Source organism: Perognathus longimembris, chromosome 7 (assembly GCF_023159225.1).
Source record: "Perognathus longimembris pacificus isolate PPM17 chromosome 7, ASM2315922v1, whole genome shotgun sequence".
Taxonomy (NCBI): domain Eukaryota; kingdom Metazoa; phylum Chordata; class Mammalia; order Rodentia; family Heteromyidae; genus Perognathus; species Perognathus longimembris.
In genome coordinates, this window is record NC_063167.1 from 79,585,887 (window position 1) to 79,604,521 (window position 18,635).

The 18,635-nt window shown below is 37.2% G+C and overlaps 1 protein-coding gene across 3 annotated transcripts in view; it reads right to left on the bottom strand.

Annotated features, from left to right (window-relative positions):
* Dpyd (dihydropyrimidine dehydrogenase) overlaps positions 1–18,635 on the bottom strand; it is a 706,501-nt gene that overhangs the window by 551,356 nt on the left and 136,510 nt on the right. For all 3 annotated transcript variants that reach the window (XM_048352019.1, XM_048352018.1, XM_048352017.1), the window contains exon 4: positions 7,181–7,342. In XM_048352019.1, the coding sequence (XP_048207976.1) occupies positions 7,181–7,342 (162 nt within the window). The remainder of the gene's footprint in view (positions 1–7,180; positions 7,343–18,635) is intronic.

Below are 18,635 nucleotides of genomic sequence, written 5' to 3' on the forward strand. Positions count from 1 at the left end.
GTTGCATGATAAGCTTTGCTTACAAGATTCTAAAGTCTTCCTAGACCAATTAGGTTTGGTTTTTTTTGGAATTGCATGAATCACCCACTTGCAAAAGCTTCTGCACAACATGGGAAGATGTGGTCACAGTTACTGCCCATTATTTGTCGGTCACTTTTTTGATGCTGTGACAAAATGCTTGCAAAAACCAATAAGGGAGGGACTTATTTTTGGCTCCTGGTTTCAGAAGTTTAAGTCAGTAGTCACTGACTTCTGTTTTTGGGTTGCCTCCTGCACAGTGAGATAGAAAAACAGAGTGAAGAGAAGCTGTTGGAGAACAGTAGTTCACTTCACACAGGAGGCACAGTGACACAACTTCCAGAGTAGAAGTCACAACCTGGGTGTCCTTTTCCCTCCAACCAAGCCCCATCTCCTAACAGCCCGTTCAGCAAGGATTTATGTGTACAGATTAACACCTCTAATCCAATTACTTCTCCCCAACTATTTGGGGACCTCACATTCAAACTAAGTACTTAACACAGGCCCCCAATGTTAAGGACTGCAACATGAAAAAAAAAAAAAAAAGAACTACTGGAAAGAGGCAATTGGAGATTTGTTACTGGACTTACTGCTGTGAAACTGTGTTGACTTTCCATGAACTGAGTACTGATTGTCTGCTAACCATATTGCTGGGCACTTGACTGATGTATTTTCTCATTTAATAGCTTAACAAATAATCACCTTTCATATTAAGTGATGAAATAGTCACAAGGGACTTTCTTTCTTCATATTTTCCAGTCACACCATAACCATAAAGGAGAGTGTCTACTCAACAAGATTTTGGGAAATTTCTAAATTCCTGAACTTCAGCAATCTACCTCAGTATATCAGGGAAAGTCACAAAGGAAAAACAGCACCATAAAGCATAAAGAAGGCAGATGGGTGCTCTTGCTGGGGAGCATTTTCAAATAAATTTTCAGACATAATCATCCTGTGATTTCTGACCTTTCATTCTTCTGGCAAGTACATTTACTTCATCACTCCAAATTGACTTTGGGAGCATTTTCTCTATAATTTTCACATTATTTCGAGGCAGGGGACAGATTATCTTGATTTCAGAAATGGAAAGATTAAGATATAGAGATGAGCTATGGGATTTCCCTTCAGCCTTCTGAATATTCTGAGGACAGAGCATAATTTTCTAATCATTACATAGTGTTTTATAAGTAAAAGAAAAGATACTGCGTGTGTGTGAGTGTGCGCGTGCGTGTGTGTATGCGTGTGCACGTGTGCACTCTGGCTCTAGGTCTTGAACTCAGGGCCTAGGTGCTATGCTTGATACTTTTTGTTCAAAGCTAGCTCTCTACTATATGAGACACAGATATACTTCAAGCTTTGGGGGTGTTTATTTGGAGATAAAAGAGTCACCCTGACTTTCCTGCCTGGGCTGGCTTCAAACCATGATCCTCAGATCTTAGCCTCCTGAGTAGCTAGGAATATAGGTAAGAGCCACTGGTGCCTGATATCACATTTTAAATGCAAACATATTTACCGATTCTAACTTGAGTGTAATTCTTATTTTAATCTTTCTCACGTTCTAAAATCCTATACAATGAATATACACATGAATGTTTGATAAACATTCTTCCTCAGTTATTCTATTTGTTCTTATTAACCAAGCAATAGCATAAGAAACCTATAGGGAATTCTTGACAAGAAAATGGTCTTAGGAAATTCAGAATACTAGCATAAATTATAAAATGATATTTGTGTTGCACATACATCCGCAGAGGCTTATATTTTGGCAAGTATTAACTTGATTTCATGACAAAATAAAAATAATTTCTGGTAATTCCTAAAGAGATATTGTTTCACCAGTGAGGGCCTAAGAGAAATCTTACTAAAAATAATGCATTACCTTTTATTTTACAGGTATTGATTTCTTGAGTAATTTAATTAGCAGGATGACAGTTGGGTTACTTTTTCAATGTGTGAATTGCTATTTGTGCATCCAAAAGTAAGTTGCCTTAAATTATATCCCTTCCAAGAGCTTCTATGTAATTTTCTTTCTAACTTGCTTCCTTTTGTAAAAGAAGTCAAAGGAAACACTGAATACATGCTATTCAATGCATTCATCCTTTGAAAAGAAATACACTTGAGCTGACAAACAGTTTTCCTCAGGACAATTAAGCAAAGGACACCAAAAGCAGGGGCTGTGATTTACATGCATTAGAAATGGGGGGGGGGGGGGGCGGGGGGAACTCTGTGGCTTAGCAAATGTTTCAGTTAACAGAATTATCAATATATTAACAATTGTTCAAGATTTTACTTTGTAAGTCTCACACTGCTTAAACAGGCAACACTAGACACCCCTGCTTTAGTGGGAAACTGTGTAATTTGGAATTAGAACATGTTTTATTTAATTTCTATTTCAACTAGGTAAATATTTTTATTGGCCCTCCATATTTTAATCACCAATGCACAGAAAACAACCGAACTTCTAGTACACAGCTTTCTGAGTAACTTATTTGCTTTAAATACATGAGAAATATTACAATGTAATCTCGAAGGCTCATTTATATAAATGGTACTCTTGGAGCAAGTAAGAAATAAAACATAACCCAGAAGAGAAGTGAATAACCAATTCAAACATAAAATAAAAATACATGTTATATTGGTCAGTTATTCACCTCTCTGAATGTCAGCTGTGTAATTAAGAATTCGTTATAATTATTTCAAAAATTTGATGTACAAATGCACTAAATCAGTGATTAACAACTTTTTTTTTCAAACTGTGAAATTAGTATTCTACCGGCAGGAGAGAATCCAGGTTTCTGAGACAGTAAAATTTTGGAATATTTATCTCAAACATCAGCTAAAAGCACTAGTATGTAATTTCTGTATAGACCCTTGAAGTATATTTTGCAATGAGGAGCAAGGAAGCTTTTACCTATAATTTCACTTCAATATGGGAAGTCTGATTTTGTGATTGATAACTGGTATCCAAGTAAATTCAGAAATGTACTCAGCACATTGGATGTACAGTTTGGAGAACTGATCAAAAAAGTTATCCATTCATGCAGCTAAACTAAAACTAAAATAAATCATCATGAACATAAACAGTAGCTGATGTTTATGGCTATACCCTTTCCTGACCATTTATGAATAAATATAGAATAGAAAACAACTATTAGAATAATGACCTCATACTTGCTTTATTATCTCAAAAGTGTATCTTTGAATAAAATTTCTGTATATTACAATTATTTAAAATAGTGTTTTCAATACTATTTTAATAACAAGTCCAATGAGCTTGGCTATACTTCAGTAGAGTAAAACTTGTTCTTAATATTCAGGCCCTTGCATTCAATATCTAGCCCTTGGAATATCTGAAAATTGTTTGCTTTCTGTAGTTAAATGGTCTTTTCCCCATGCGTTATTTAGAAATGTATTATAGGCATGAACTACTCTGCCCACACCAAATATCCCTACCTTAAATTCTTATTTTGTTGTTTTATAAGGAAAATAATCTGGATCTACTATTATTTTCTCTAGTACCAATATGATTTAAGCAAAACTTTAAAATAGAAACATTAATAAAGATGGATTCTTAGTCTGAGAATGCTAACGTAAATGTTTTTGTCTTCTTAAAATTATCATGACAGTTCAACTATTGCCTTTTATTAGTTTCTATTTTTCAGGACATATAAATTTTTTTTTAGTTCTCTATCTGTAAACAGCCTCTCTCCATCACTTGCTCCCTCCTCTCTATAGACTCTGATAAACACCAGCCTACTCTCAAATCTTGTGAAATAAACTTTTTTAGTTTCCATATATGTGTATGATCATGCATGAGACCCTGTATTTCTCTGCCTGGATATTTCTCTGCCTGTCTCTCAAGCTCAGAGATACTAATGGCAAATGTTTGCTCCCATATGCAGAAGCTAGACCTAAAATACACAGGGCCATGATAAATTATATAGGACTCTAGGTATTCACACACAATTGAGACCAAAGGAGGAGAGGATCACAAAGGCACAATGCTTATAGGCCTCTGATCATATAAAATAATGTTTATTGAAATGAACTTGAGGAAACATGAAGCAAGAGGGATTTTTGTTTAAAAAAATGAAAATAAGAATCCTGCTAAGAAATATGTTTACAGTTAAATGTAGAGTAACTTTTCTCAGTAAATCAGATGATTTAGCCTGAAACTCCATTAGCCAGTTCCATTTGCAAATAAAATTATTTGGTACAGTATCAAGAAATGCATACTATAACTGGCAGTTTAACAGACAATAGAAACATGGTTTAGAATAGTTACTGTGACATACTGCATCCAAGAACAATTTTGTAAATGAATTACTAAAAAATCAGAATTGAGTCAGTAATTTTAAATACCAATTTTCTGGCTCTCATATATTTAAACATTTCATCAAACTTTAGAAGGTTAGAGTTTTAACTTTAGTATTTTTCTCAACTGCTTCCATATCTTTCCAATATCAGTTAAAGAGAAATGATTTGACATGTAACTACTTTTCTATTTAAAAATGATTCTTTTCAAACTTCAGGCACTGGACAGAAAAGTGCTTTCTCCTTCCTTTCTCATTCTATAGTTCATTAACTAATTTCAAAGACAATGAGAGTCTAGTTGGTCTATTCAATATAATTAAGATATGATTTCCTTAAATATTAAATTAAATGCTTTTCAAACCTAAACATTCAAGGGTTATATTTCTGCAGAGTAATTTTTTGAACTGTATGCAGGTGACAAAATTCATACTAAACTCTTATTTTCAAATTATTTAATTGAAATTATACTATTGCAGGATTATAGCATTATTTTTTTTAATCTTGAATTTTCCAAAGACACACGGTTAGTATTCCCTGCAGGTTTTTATCGTACAGAGAGTTGAAAGTGCTGGGGGCATAGTCATAGCTATTGTACCACACACATAAAACCAGCCACAGTTTAAACAGCAATGAGAATACAGACTAAATAAATAAATAAACAAATAAAGTGAATGAATGAATGAAAAGGGTTGGAGAACCAGCTAGTGTTCTCGCTATGCTTTGTAAAATCCTCCACTTACCAACACCTTCCCTTCACATTTCATGCTCAGATTTAGATGGCAAAGTATAAGGTATGCCATTAACCAGTCACAGAAGACTTCAGAATTGATATCTTACAAATCACTTATAAATTATAGAAAAATAATTCTGGAAAACATTTTTTCTATTTTAGTGTGCTTCCCTAACCTTTACTTAATTTGGTTGAAGAAACAGGTTTGTATTGCTTGAAAGGTCAAAAATCAATCATTGTTTTATCAATCAAAACATAGAACTATTTGGATCATGTTGTGCTTGGACTAAAATGCTTCTGTCAATAGTTTAGTGGTCTGAAAGAATAATAATATTTTGCCCTCTGCAGGTTTTTCAAGTATCTACACTGCTTAGACTGTGCTTAGTTTCACAACTTTGGAGATGTGGGGATGGGGGTTGTAAATTTAATGAAATTCCACATTGACTTAGGAAATACAGGAGTTGCTGAAACAACTCACCCTCATTGATCAAGGTAAAAAATACAATTGAACGGCTTTATATGTAGTTTACAGATGGATATTTTAAACTTACTATTAGATATTGAAATCACAGATACACAGTTCAAATGAAGTAACATGAATGGTCAGTTCTTTTTCTAAGTTTCTTAATTCACATTAAGATGTATTTATTGTAGTCCAAATCACTGCTCTTCATTAGGTACTGCATGAAAATGGTCATAATTATAATGAATTCTGGACATTCTGTGAATTCAAAGGATCTCATATACAGCCTCAAACAAATAGGCTATATTTTGAAGGAGTAATAGGAGTTCATTTCCAGGAAGTCTTGTTCACTCTTCTATCCAGATCACTGATATTATTTTGCTCATTATGTTTAGAAATGCAATGCTAGTTCATAAACATGCGACATGGCCTTTCATTTTCTGTGTCAGGTGCAACCCTTTTCTTGCTCAGGAGAGAGACAATGGGTCCCCAAAGAAAAACAGAATGACATTCAAGTGACCTTTCTCTATCAACTGAGGATTTTCCCATATTGTAAAGATTATACTTTATATCATCAGGTAAGCCAAATATAGTTTTGAAATTGGTGTAAAACAAAATTAAATCCAACAATTTATTGCAACAACTCACAATCTCAAATTGTTTGTACTTCCTTATTCCCAGGAGTCTTTCCTTAGAATTAACTTTTCAGAACGCAGGAAGGGAATAATTCTGATTTATTACTAAAAGCAAGGTGAGACTTAAGCTTGAGGGACATTATGGGACGGGTCCTACAGACAAAAAAAAAAAAAAAGCACATTGTGTTTATGGTGACAAAACCAGACAGGTAAGTCATTAACTAACAGTCCACTTAGACAGGCATTTAATTTAGTCTTCTAGCCAACTAGTCCCTTAAGATTACAAAATCTTACTGCAAACTCCATATAAGCTGATAATTTAAATGAAACATGAGAAATGACTGGCTGTTGACTGGAAACAGCACACCCCTAGAGAGCATAAGAAAGTACCTGAAAATCAATTATTCACAATGGATTTACAAAAAGAGAAAGCTAGGACCAAAATTTATGGTATAAGTACCAACACAACACAAAGCAAAAAGCAACAAATAAATCTTTTTATTTTATTCTGATTAGTTTTCCAAAGAACCTCTATTACTAAAACAATATTATGTAACATATTATTTGAAAGCTATAAAGGTTATATAGTGTTTCAGGAAAGAAATCAGTTAAGGAAGATAGATTTCTTTATGTAATGTCTCCTTGCCACTTGAATTCAATATTAATGAACAAATTCTGTTTCTAGATGAGCTAACTTGTATACCTTCAGTCTATATATTGTAATAGTCTGCTGAGATCTCAACTAATTTGCCATATGGTCAACTAAACTTTCATTTTATATAGTCATTTTATATTGTTTGTGCAAAAATATTTGTATGTTGTGTATGTCAGTGACAAACACAAGGTCACCATGACATTATAATCTGAGACTCACTGCACATATGTATCCGTTTTCTCCCTTAGACTCTAGTAGAATCATGAAGGATAGAGACATCTTTTGATGACACCATTAACTAGAGTGATGTTAAGATGTTCTGCTTTTCTGATAGGGAAGAGAGGACCAAGTGTCCTTTCACATACCTCTGTAGCAAACTGTTGCAACCCTCCAATGTTTATTGATCCTTCTTCTGTGGCATATAAATTACATCCTCCAACACAAAGATCTGAGGTTGGACACACCATTCCACAAGTAAGACCAAGTGGATTGTCAGAGAAAATCACCTTAGCAGCTCCATAGTAGTTCTGCAGAAATAAAACAAACCAAAACAATGACAAGAATTTCGTCCTATTAAGCCATTGGATTAAACAACTAGATATTAAGAGATCACAATGCTATTTCTTCAGCAACCATCATCTTACAACTAGCAGAGTACCTGATGCAGTAATATTTAATGCATAATATATTATTTAATCAATATTTAATTAATATTTAATGTATAGATAAAATATTTCATCCATTTTAGAAAGCTGAAATTATATATATGTATACATATACATATAATCTCTAAATTGTTTTTATTCATAAGCCATAAAAACTATATCTTGCCTTCAATTCTCCTTTTCATTTCTAACAAAGGGTAAGTTAGATAACACCACTTGAAGGAGGCCGAAATCGACTTTTCAAACACTATAAACTGTTAAACTCAGGTAGGAATCCACAGAACTGAAAAGAGCTGGAGCTCTTTCCCTTTGTTTCATCTGGTTTGTCCAGGGATACATAGTTCTTTGACTTCCTGTGTCAATTAGCACTCTTCAATAGCATTTCCTGACAACAGTGAGTCCTCTAAGAGACCTAAACCAGTTCATGTTCCCCATTCTTTTACCCACACTGGAATACTGTAAAATGCTGTACAAAACTTCTAATTATGCCAAGGATTGGGAGAACTTAATCTCTTCATAAATTGGATGACTATGCTGTTATTTACTGAAGAAATAATGAATGAGAGAGACTCAGCAAAGGGAGTATTTTTCCCCCAAAACTATAAGGAAAATCAAAACTGAAAGCCATACTCCTGAAAACAAGAAAAATATGAGAAATTCTTAAAGTCGGGAGTAGCCTAAAGAACCATAGTGAATAGAATATGGATTCTTAAACAGAATCTTAGAAACGATATATTTTTTTTAAAAAGACCTTAGGAAAATAATTAAGGAACTCTGAATAAACTAGGGGTTTGAATTTTAGTAAACTATATAACCATCTCATCTTACTAATTGTAACAATGTTTGATAATTATGTGAGAGTAATAGGAAAAATAGAGGCAAGTACATATGGTTTATTCTCTATTGTACTCCCATAATTTTCTGGAAGTCTAAAACTGCTCTAAACATACAATTTACAAACATGAATAGAGTGTACTGAATAATACAAAATCAAGCCAGGTGCCAGCAGCTCATGCCTATAATCCTAGATATTTTGGTGACTGAGAAGAGGAGAGCTGTGGTTTGAAGCCAGCTTGGGCAGAAATGTTGAAGAGGCTCCTCAACCAATAGTAAGGTGCAGTCGTTCTTACCTCACATCCCAAGCTATATGGGAAGTTTGAATTGGGAGGATTATAGTTCTAGGCTGGCCTATGTAGATAATCTGCAAGTCTCCAACTCAACAGAAAAGATCTGGATTTCAAGGTATATATCTGCCATTACAGTGATAGCAAGAAGCTCCAAGTGGGTGCATCAGGACCAAGCATTCACTTGGGATAGAGTGTATCACTTAGCAGGAAGTCAGATTCTAACTCAAAAATCAACAGTGAAGAAGACTGCTGGTGTAGCTCAGCAGTAGAGCATCTGCCTATCAACAAAAGGTCCTACATTCAAACCCCAGTTCTATTTTTTAAAAAAGAGTGAAATAAATATATCAATTAATTTATTATTTTTATTTTGGCTTCTGAAGGTACAATCCTGCCTCAACAATAATAAAAACAAAAATGGACTGGCAGCATGACTTTCCTAGAATATGGGAGGGCCTGAGTTACTTCCAAAATAAAACATGGTACAGGTGATTGGACAGTATCCTTGAAAACTGTGCTTGAACCAAATGATGGGGAATTTTGACTGCCATGTTTTCTAATAGAAGGACTCAGATATTATGAGATTCAGTAAGGAGATTATTAAGTAGATCATGGAAAAAATTGAAGCATGGGAAATAGAGAAGCTGTAAAGGAGATTGCAGAATCATGCCTAGAAAAAGGAAGCTCTTGATTATCATAGAAAATGCAGATGTTTGGACATGGGCTAAGGCCCCACTGAACAATGTTTCAGAAGTCACCTTAGCAATTCATCTCCCTCTCTCAGATAATTTTGATGGCCTGCTTGGTAACTCCAGTGCTTAGAGGTCTGGGTACTCAGAATTGAAGACAATCAGAAACCTTTAAGAGAGAGTGACACAGAGACAGAGAGACTGACAGAGACTGACACACACACACACACACACACACACACACACACGTGCGCAGAGAGAGAAAGAGAGAGAGAGAAAGAGAATAGCTCCCCGATTCATCCAGTAGAGAACCACAGAATCAATACCAATTCCTTCTCTCATAGCAAGTAGGATGATTTCTTGAGTCTTCCTTCTACCCAAGAGGTTTGCTTCTATTCAGTGAGTTCTTCAGCCTTTTTAAAGTAAAGGCTGGAACATCTAAATGCAGAAGGGTACAATATAGACACCACACTTATCTCCTTTAGCAAAACACTCATCAAGTCATCTGAATTCTTCATGGTATCCCATCAGTCACGAGAATTTTAGTATTCTGTTGTGTGAAGAGCCATGTGGAGATATACTGAAGATAATCAGATATCTGATTCTTTTGTACACAGTTAATTAATATTTACAAACATGACTACTTGGCTCATTGGTTTTTATTTTCATTTAGTTGAGATTGGGTCTTACTATAATAAAAATATAAGTACTGTCACTTTTAATAAAAAAAGATTTTAAAAAGAAAAAATGTGATATTTAATTTTAAAACAGCACTGAAATACAAGCATTGAATGTTCGTTCACCCAACCCATGAATTTACTCATATAATGAAGGTGTTGAATTTTTTATGAATCCTTGGGGTATTTAAAAGCATGTTTTCAGCATCATGTGTGCTATTTAGGTGATTTAATTGCTAAATAATGTTAATTCTTTGCTATTTGAACATGTGTAGCCTGAAAACACATTAGTGCCATTCCTCAATTTATAATTTTTAGAATCATTATCAAGAACTGGAAAACTCACAAGCTAACTATCCTGTCATATGGTATAACTAATTTCACAAATAGTCCTATGATATTAAAAGGCCTTCAAATCACTACAAGATTATCAATACAGCTGGTGGATTTATTTTAAAGTGTTCCTCTTTCTTCCAATAACAATTTTTCACAGATGGAAGCATCCTTCCAAGATAAACTCCAATCTGTTGCATTTTAAAATCACTTGGACTAAACTTCAACAACTTTTCACGTGTGAGAAGGGTGAATTAGAACTCTCAATTGTGGCTTAGGCTACCAAATGGAAAGTTAGTGATGTACATTAATTTAAAAGAAAATACCTTTTCTTAATTAAGCTCTCTATACCCCTAATTACAAGATTCTTGTTACAATAAACAGAACACAAAAATCTTTGCCTTAAGTATGCAGATAGTGTGGTAGAGACAAATGGAGAGGAAAAAAATAGGTTTGGTTAGTTTTTAGTTGGAAAATATCCTGCTTTGGTATTTGTACATATGGAGTTCCACTGTTTTATTCATTTTTTAATGACTAAGAATTCAGTTTAAATGGTCTGATTTAAACCTGAGTGTGTAAATAAATTAATGGATTGTGCTGGTATAGGACAGGCTTTAGAACTGATTCCCAGACTCCAGATGACAATTGGATTTAAGTGCAGTTTTGAACACTCAAGAGACAAAAGACAGAGCAGGATACAACATCTGTGTCCTCTAGTTTTGACACTAGAAAACTGCAGATCAAAATTCCTTCTATGTTAGTCATTTTTACATTATGTATTTTTGGTAGAACTTGACAAAATGTGAATGCCTTAGTTCAGTGCAGAATAAATGTGAGGGACTTAAGTCAGCACTCAGTCCTCACTTGAGCCTTTTCTCCTTAAAACGTCTTCGGTAAAGTGCTCATTCTAGCTAAGATTGTAATGCTTGCGGAAAAATAAAAATCTCATGCTAGGAAGCAGAATATGCAAGACAGTGAGATTAAAACCTGCAAAGCGGCTTAGAAAGATGGCGCCGAAAGAATAGGGAGGCACCCCGACTCGCACCAACTGAATAGCGAGCTGGGAACTCCAACACCCAACACCCCATCAAGAACCCAGCAAAACCAGCATCCAGAAGCAGTGGAGAAACACAGGAAAACAAAAAGGAGCAAAAAAGAAGAACCGAAAACCTACACGGAGCCGGAGATTCACCGGGGCACCCTCCCCCCACCAGCTGACCCTGGCCCAAACAGGGCCAGGCTGGGAAAGGGGAACCCGGCGATCGGCAGACAGGCTGCCAGGAGCGCAGAATTCATATAGCGGGAGACCCCACGGACACAAGGCAGGGTGTGGACCAAGACACACACCAGCAGCGACGAGAAGTTCGGGTCCACACCGGGTTCAGACAAGGGAACCCAGCACGGCAGAAAGAGGGAACGGGGGAAGCCACCACGACACTTCGCCAACCCCTGAAGGGCCAACGGCTGCGCGGGACACACACACAAAGCAGCAAAAGTGAGTCCCCCATTATCCCCTCCCCCAACGGGAGACCAGCTATCAGAGACCCAAGCCCGACAAAGAAGCTAGATCACCCTCCCTCCCCCTCCCCACCCCCGAGGGAACAAAGAACCCCCAAATCAGGCGGAAGTTCCCATCAGGCGCTGGGAAGCCAGTTTAGCAGGGGAAGGGCGGAACAGCCCCAAGCCCCCACAGGTTCCTGAACTGGCAGAACCGGCCCCGTCCCCTTCCCAACAGGGGCCGGAGGACGGCCGGCAGGGCAAGCCCCACCCGAGGCACATGGACCTCGCAGACTCTTACAACTAAAATCACAGGCGCTGGTGGGCAATACCAGCCCAGCAGGGTCACCTGAGCCTGATCACGTACCCCTCCTCGCAGCGGAGGCGAGGTCTGAGGGTGCCAAGCCACACCCGGACAGTCGATCCCACTGGGCCCCACACATACCGCGGCCCCCAACGGACTCGCGGGAGGGCGCAAGCACAACCCAACAACCCAGGACTGGCTCTGGGAGGCATATCCCGCTAAAGTGCATGTTGTAGTGGACAACAGCGCACAGGAGGGCGGGGCCTCCGGCGACAGCGCCTGCTCTGGTAGGGGTACACTGCACTGGTGGGCGGGGCCACAGCGGCAGCACATGCTGCCGTAGATACGCATACACAGGAGGGAGGAAAGAGCTACAAACCAAACCTGAGAAGCTATCCACAGATTTCCAGATGCGCAAATCACAAAGAAACATAACTCAGTTCATCAAAGGACAAGCCAACTCGCCAGCTCCAAAAAGCAGCACGACTGAAGAGGAGATGGAGACTAAAAAAGCAAATGAGGCCATGTTAACAGGAATGATCGAAAGCGTCAGAAATGAAATCAGAAAACAATTCCAGGAATTTAGAGCAGAAATCTGGAAGGACACCCAGGAAGCCAAGAAAGAAATGGAAGCAAAAATGGATACAATGCAAGCCTCGTTTAAAGAAATGGAAGCAAAAATGGATACAATGCAAGCCGCCTTTAAAGAAAATCTCCACATCCTGAGAATTGAAATGCATGAAAAAATAGATTTAAAATACAACTCTTTAAAGGAAGAAATTTCCACGATCAGAGCTGATATATGACAACCATAAATAGCTCTCTGACATCCATAAACTCCGCAATTGAAACCATAACACAAAGAGTGGACCATATAGAATCCAGAATCTCTCGCCTGGAAGATGAAGCAGCTGACAACAACCAGAAAATGACCACACTCCAAGAAAATGTGAAGCTTCAGGGAACACTAATCCAGGAACTAATGGACAAAGACAAGAGATATAATCTGCGCATAATTGGAATAGAAGAAGGAGCCAAATTCCAGAACAGAGGGCTTAATCATGTTCTCAATACAGTTATGGCAGAAAACTTCCCCAATCTCACAGGGGACCCCATCCAGGGAACCGAAGCCTATAGGACACCTGGCAGGCCAGACCCCAGGAAAACCACCCCAAGGCACATAATATTCAAGACTACAGACCTCAAGATTAAAGAGCAAATTCTGAATTCAGCCAAAGCGAAGAAGGAAATTTTTTCAATGGGAAGAGGATTCGAATAACATCCGACTTATCCACACAAACTTACCAAGCTTGAAGTGAGTGGAAGAACACCATCCAAGTACTCCAGAATAACAATTTACAACCTCGGATCAAATATCCAGCGAAATTGGAGTTCACATTCAAAGGGAGAACCAGATCTTTCCACATCAAAGAGGAGCTAAAGGAGTATGTGAATAAAAAACCAGCCCTACAGCGAATATTAAGAGGGGAACCCCACCCAACAGACATTGTAAAAGACACACAGACAGAATCAGAAAGAAACTTCAATAGCCAAAGTCCAGCAGAAAGACCAGCTCACTAAAGACAAGAAGAAAAAAAAAGAGGAAAAAACAGCCCAACAAGAAAATGGAAGGAGAAAAAACACCCTTATCCTTTATCTCTTTAAATATAAATGGCTTAAACTCCCCAATTAAGAGGAGCAGACTGGCAGAATGGATTCGCAAACAAAAAGTTGACATCTGCTGTCTACAAGAGACCCACCTTACAGCAAGGGACAAAAACAGGCTTCGAATGAAAGAATGGAGCAAGATCTACCAAGCAAATACACCCACCAAAACAGCAGGTATAGCCATTCTGATCTCAGACAAGCTGGACTTCTCTTTAAAGTCCACTCAAAAAGACAAAGAAGGACACTACATATTAAAGGAAAAATCCAGAATCAAGAAATCATGGTGATAAATGTATACTCACCGAACAAAAGAGGCCCGACATATTTCAAGCAAATTCTCACAGAATTACAGAGCAAGATAGACGCAAACACAATCATAGTGGGTGACTTTAATACTCCTCTCTCTCCAAGAGACAGATCCAACACCCAGAGGATTAGTAAGGGAGCTGAGGACCTAAATAACACCATTTCTCAAATGGATCTAACAGACCTATATTGAACCTTTCATCCTACAGAGACCCAATACACCTTCTTTTCAGCAGCCCATGGATCATATTCCAAAATAGACCATGTCATAGCCCACACAAAGAACCTCAGCAAATACAAAAGTATTGACGTCATCCCATGTACTATATCTGATCACAGTGGATTAAAGGTAACCCTCAACAACAAAGGAAACCACAGACACTATACACACTCTTGGAGGCTAAACCCCACGCTGCTATCCAACACTTGGGCCACAGACCAAATTAAAGATGAAATCAACGAATTCATAAGCCACAATGACAAAGAAAACACATCACAAAGAAACCTATGGGACACAGCTAAGGCAGTACTGAGGGGCAAGATCATTGCACTCAGCACCTACATTAAAAGAATGGAAGCAGAGCAGGTGGATACCCTCATGGTGAAACTAAAACAACTGGAGAAACAAGAAATGACCGAATCTAAAATGACTAGGAGGAGAGAGATCACAAAGATTAAAGAAGAGATAAATCTGATTGAAAATAGAAAGACCATTCAACAAATAAATAAGACTAAAAGCTGGTTCTTTGAGAAAATAAACAAAATTGACAGACCCCTTGCAAGACTTACAAAAAAAAGAAGAGAAGAGACTCATATACGTAAAATCAGGGACTCCACCAGAAAAATTACAACAAGTACACACGATATTCAAACAATCATAAGGAGCTATTTCCAAAACCTCTACTCAGCAAAAAACAATAATTTTACAGAAATGGATCAATTCTTAGAGAAGTACAAACTGTCCAAACTGAACCAAGAAGAAATAAATCAACTAAATAAACCAATAACTTACGGTGAGATACAGGAGGTAATTAAGAACCTCCCTACTAAGAAAAGCCCAGGCCCAGATGGATTCACCAACGAATTCTACAAAACCTTTAGTGAGGAGCTAATACCAATACTCCTCAAACTCTTCCGCAAAATAGAAACAGAGGGAGAAATCCCAAACTCATTCTACGAAGCTAATATCATACTCATTCCCAAACCAGGCAAAGACCCAACAAAAAAAGAGAACTACAGACCAATATCACTAATGAACACAGTCGCAAAGCTCCTCAATAAAATATTAGCTAACAGGATCCAGAAACTGATCAAGAAAATCATACATCATGACCAAGTAGGCTTCATCCCTCAGTCACAAGGATGGTTCAACATCCGTAAATCAATCAATGTAATTCACCACATAAACAGATCTAAAATTAAGAATTACATTGTTATCTCAGTCGATGCCCAAAAAGCCTTTGACAAAGTACAACATCCATACCTATTAAAAGCTTTGGAGAGAACAGGAATAGATAGAACATTCCTCAAAACAATAAAAGCCATATACAACAGACCAACTGCTAATATCATATTAAATGGAGAGAAACTTAAATCATTCCCCCTAAACTCAGGAACAAGACAAGGATGCCCACTCTCCCCACTTCTGTTCAACATAGTGCTGGAATCCCTAGCCATAGCAATAAGGCAAGAGGAGGACATCAAAGGGATCCACATCGGCAAGGAAGAAATCAAGTTATCCCTATTCGCAGACGACATGATCTTATATCTGAAGGACCCAAAAAACTCAGTACCCAAACTCCTACACTTAATAAACCAATTTGGCAAAGTAGCAGGATACAAAATCAACCCACAGAAGTCAGCAGCTTTTCTGTACACCAGCAATAGACAAACAGAAAAGGAAATTATGGAAACAATTCCATTTACAGTAGCCAAAAAAAGAATAAAGTACCTAGGGATCAACTTAACCAAGGACGTGACAGACCTATTCAATGGAAACTACAAAAATCTAATAAGGGAAATCAAAGAAGACACAAGGAGATGGAAAGACCTCCCATGCTCATGGGTAAGCAGAATCAATATAGTGAAAATGGCCATATTGCCCAAATTGTTACACAAATTCAATGCAATACCTATCAAAATCCCAGCCACATTCTTCACTGAAATAGAGACACCAATCCATAAATTCATATGGAACAGCAAAAAACCTAGAATAGCCAAAGCAATTCTAGGCAAAAAAAATAGTGCAGGAGGTATCACAATACCAGATTTCAAGCTCTACTACAAGGCCATCATAACAAAAACAGCATGGTATTGGTATAAAAACAGATCGGAAGACCAGTGGATTAGAATTGAAGACCCAGAAATAAAACCGCACTCTTACAGCCAACTGGTATTCGACAAAGGAGCTAAAGACATACAATGGAATAAACATAGCCTCTTCAACTACTGGTGCTGGGAGAACTGGGCAGCCATATGCAGAAAACTCAAAGTAGACCCAAGCCTATCACCATGCACCAAGATCAACTCAAAATGGATCAAGGACCTCAATATCAGACCTGAATCCTTGAAACTACTGAAGGACAGAGTAGGAAAGACGCTAGAACTTATAGGCACAGGAAGGAACTTCCTGAATAGAGTCCCAGGGGCACAACAAATAGGGGAAAGACTCGACAAATGGGACTACTACAAATTAAAAAGTTTCTGCACAGCTAAGGTCATAGCCACCAAAATAGAAAGACAGCCAACGATATGGGAAAGGATATTTACCAGCACAGCAACAGACAAAGGCCTGATATCTGTCATCTACAGAGAACTCAAAAAACTAAGCCCCTCCAAGCCCAATAAACCAATTAGGAAATGGGCAAAAGTGCTAAAGAGAGACTTCACGAGAGAAGATATAAAAATGGCAAAGAAACACATGAGGAAATGCTCAGCATCCCTGCTAGTAAAGGAAATGCAAATAAAAACAACCCTGAGATACCACCTCACCCCAGTTAGAATGGCCTATACTCTGAACTCTGGAAACAACAAATGCTGGAGGGGCTGTGGGGAAAGAGGAACCCTTCTCCATTGTTGGTGGGAGTGCAAATTAGTACAACCACTTTGGAGAACAGTATGGAGGTTTCTCAAAAAGCTCAATATAGACCTACCCTATGACCCAGCCATAACACTCCTAGGCATCTATCCTAAACAGCAAAATCCAAGATATCAAAAAGACATTTGTACTTCCATGTTTATCACGGCACAATTCACAATAGCCAAAATATGGAAACAACCCAGATGCCCCTCCACAGACGAATGGATCCAAAAAATATGGTACTTATACACAATGGAATACTACATAGCGATTAGGAATGGTGAAATATTGTTATTTGTAGGGAAATGGTCAGAACTCGAACAAATAATGTTGAGTGAGACAAGCCTAGAACACAGAAAACAAAGGGGCATGATCTCCCTGATATATGACTTAACAAAGGGAGACGGAGAGACAGTAGAGACCAAGTCTGTGAACACTGTATATGTGCTTGATACATTGTATATTGCATATGTGTCTACCTGACCTAGACAAGGGATGGAAAAACAGGTTGTAAGATATCACAAGTAATGTACACACTGCCCTACTATGTAACTGCACCCTCTTTGCACAACAACTTGTAAAAAAATTTGTGTTCAATTAATAATAAATAAATAAATAAAATAAAAAAAAGAACCACCCCCCCAAAAAAACCTGCAAAGCATAGAAGGAAAAATCACCAATTTATTAAACAATAAAAAGAAATGGTATAAAGATATGCAAGTTGCAAAGTGGAATATATTATTATATACAACACATCATTGAAGACACATCTGCCATTTCTCTCAATTTGGGTATTTCACTACCCATTCTCTATTTGATGGACAAATAAAAAGTTACCCTCAGGAAGTAGTTACATACCTTGCTGTACATGTGAACTTGTATCAATTCATTATCTAATATGTGAACAATTTCCTCAAGCTCTAAGCGTACATGAAGAATCAACACAGTTACTACTTGATGGCTTTAGCTGAATAGAAGGCAATGTTCATCTGTACAAAAATCTCTTCTTTTCACATTATACTATCATTGTTCAAAAAGCATTCCTTTTAAAGCCTCATGAGTATTTCAGCAACTTTCTTATTAACATATTGACAAAATATTATTTATTTGGGTATATGTACTTAGGTCATTTTTTCATTTATTTTTATGCTCATCATTTTGATTATTTACTTGGGCATATGTACTTAAGTCAATGTTTAGGATAGTTATATCATATTCTAGCACATATCTTAGGTACATTGAAGGTTCTCAACATATTTGCTCACCCTTTCTCTTCTGACAAGCAATAAACCCATTTGTACAAAATGCAATAAGAATAAAGTTCTTCATAATTTTGATGGAATAAATATATGAATATCTGTAGTAAAAATATGAATGTTTTCTTTATATAAAATATTTAGATTTTATATGAGAAATTTACATAGTTATCCATTCATAATTCATAACAGAATGTACTTCAATAGTACTATACCATGAGA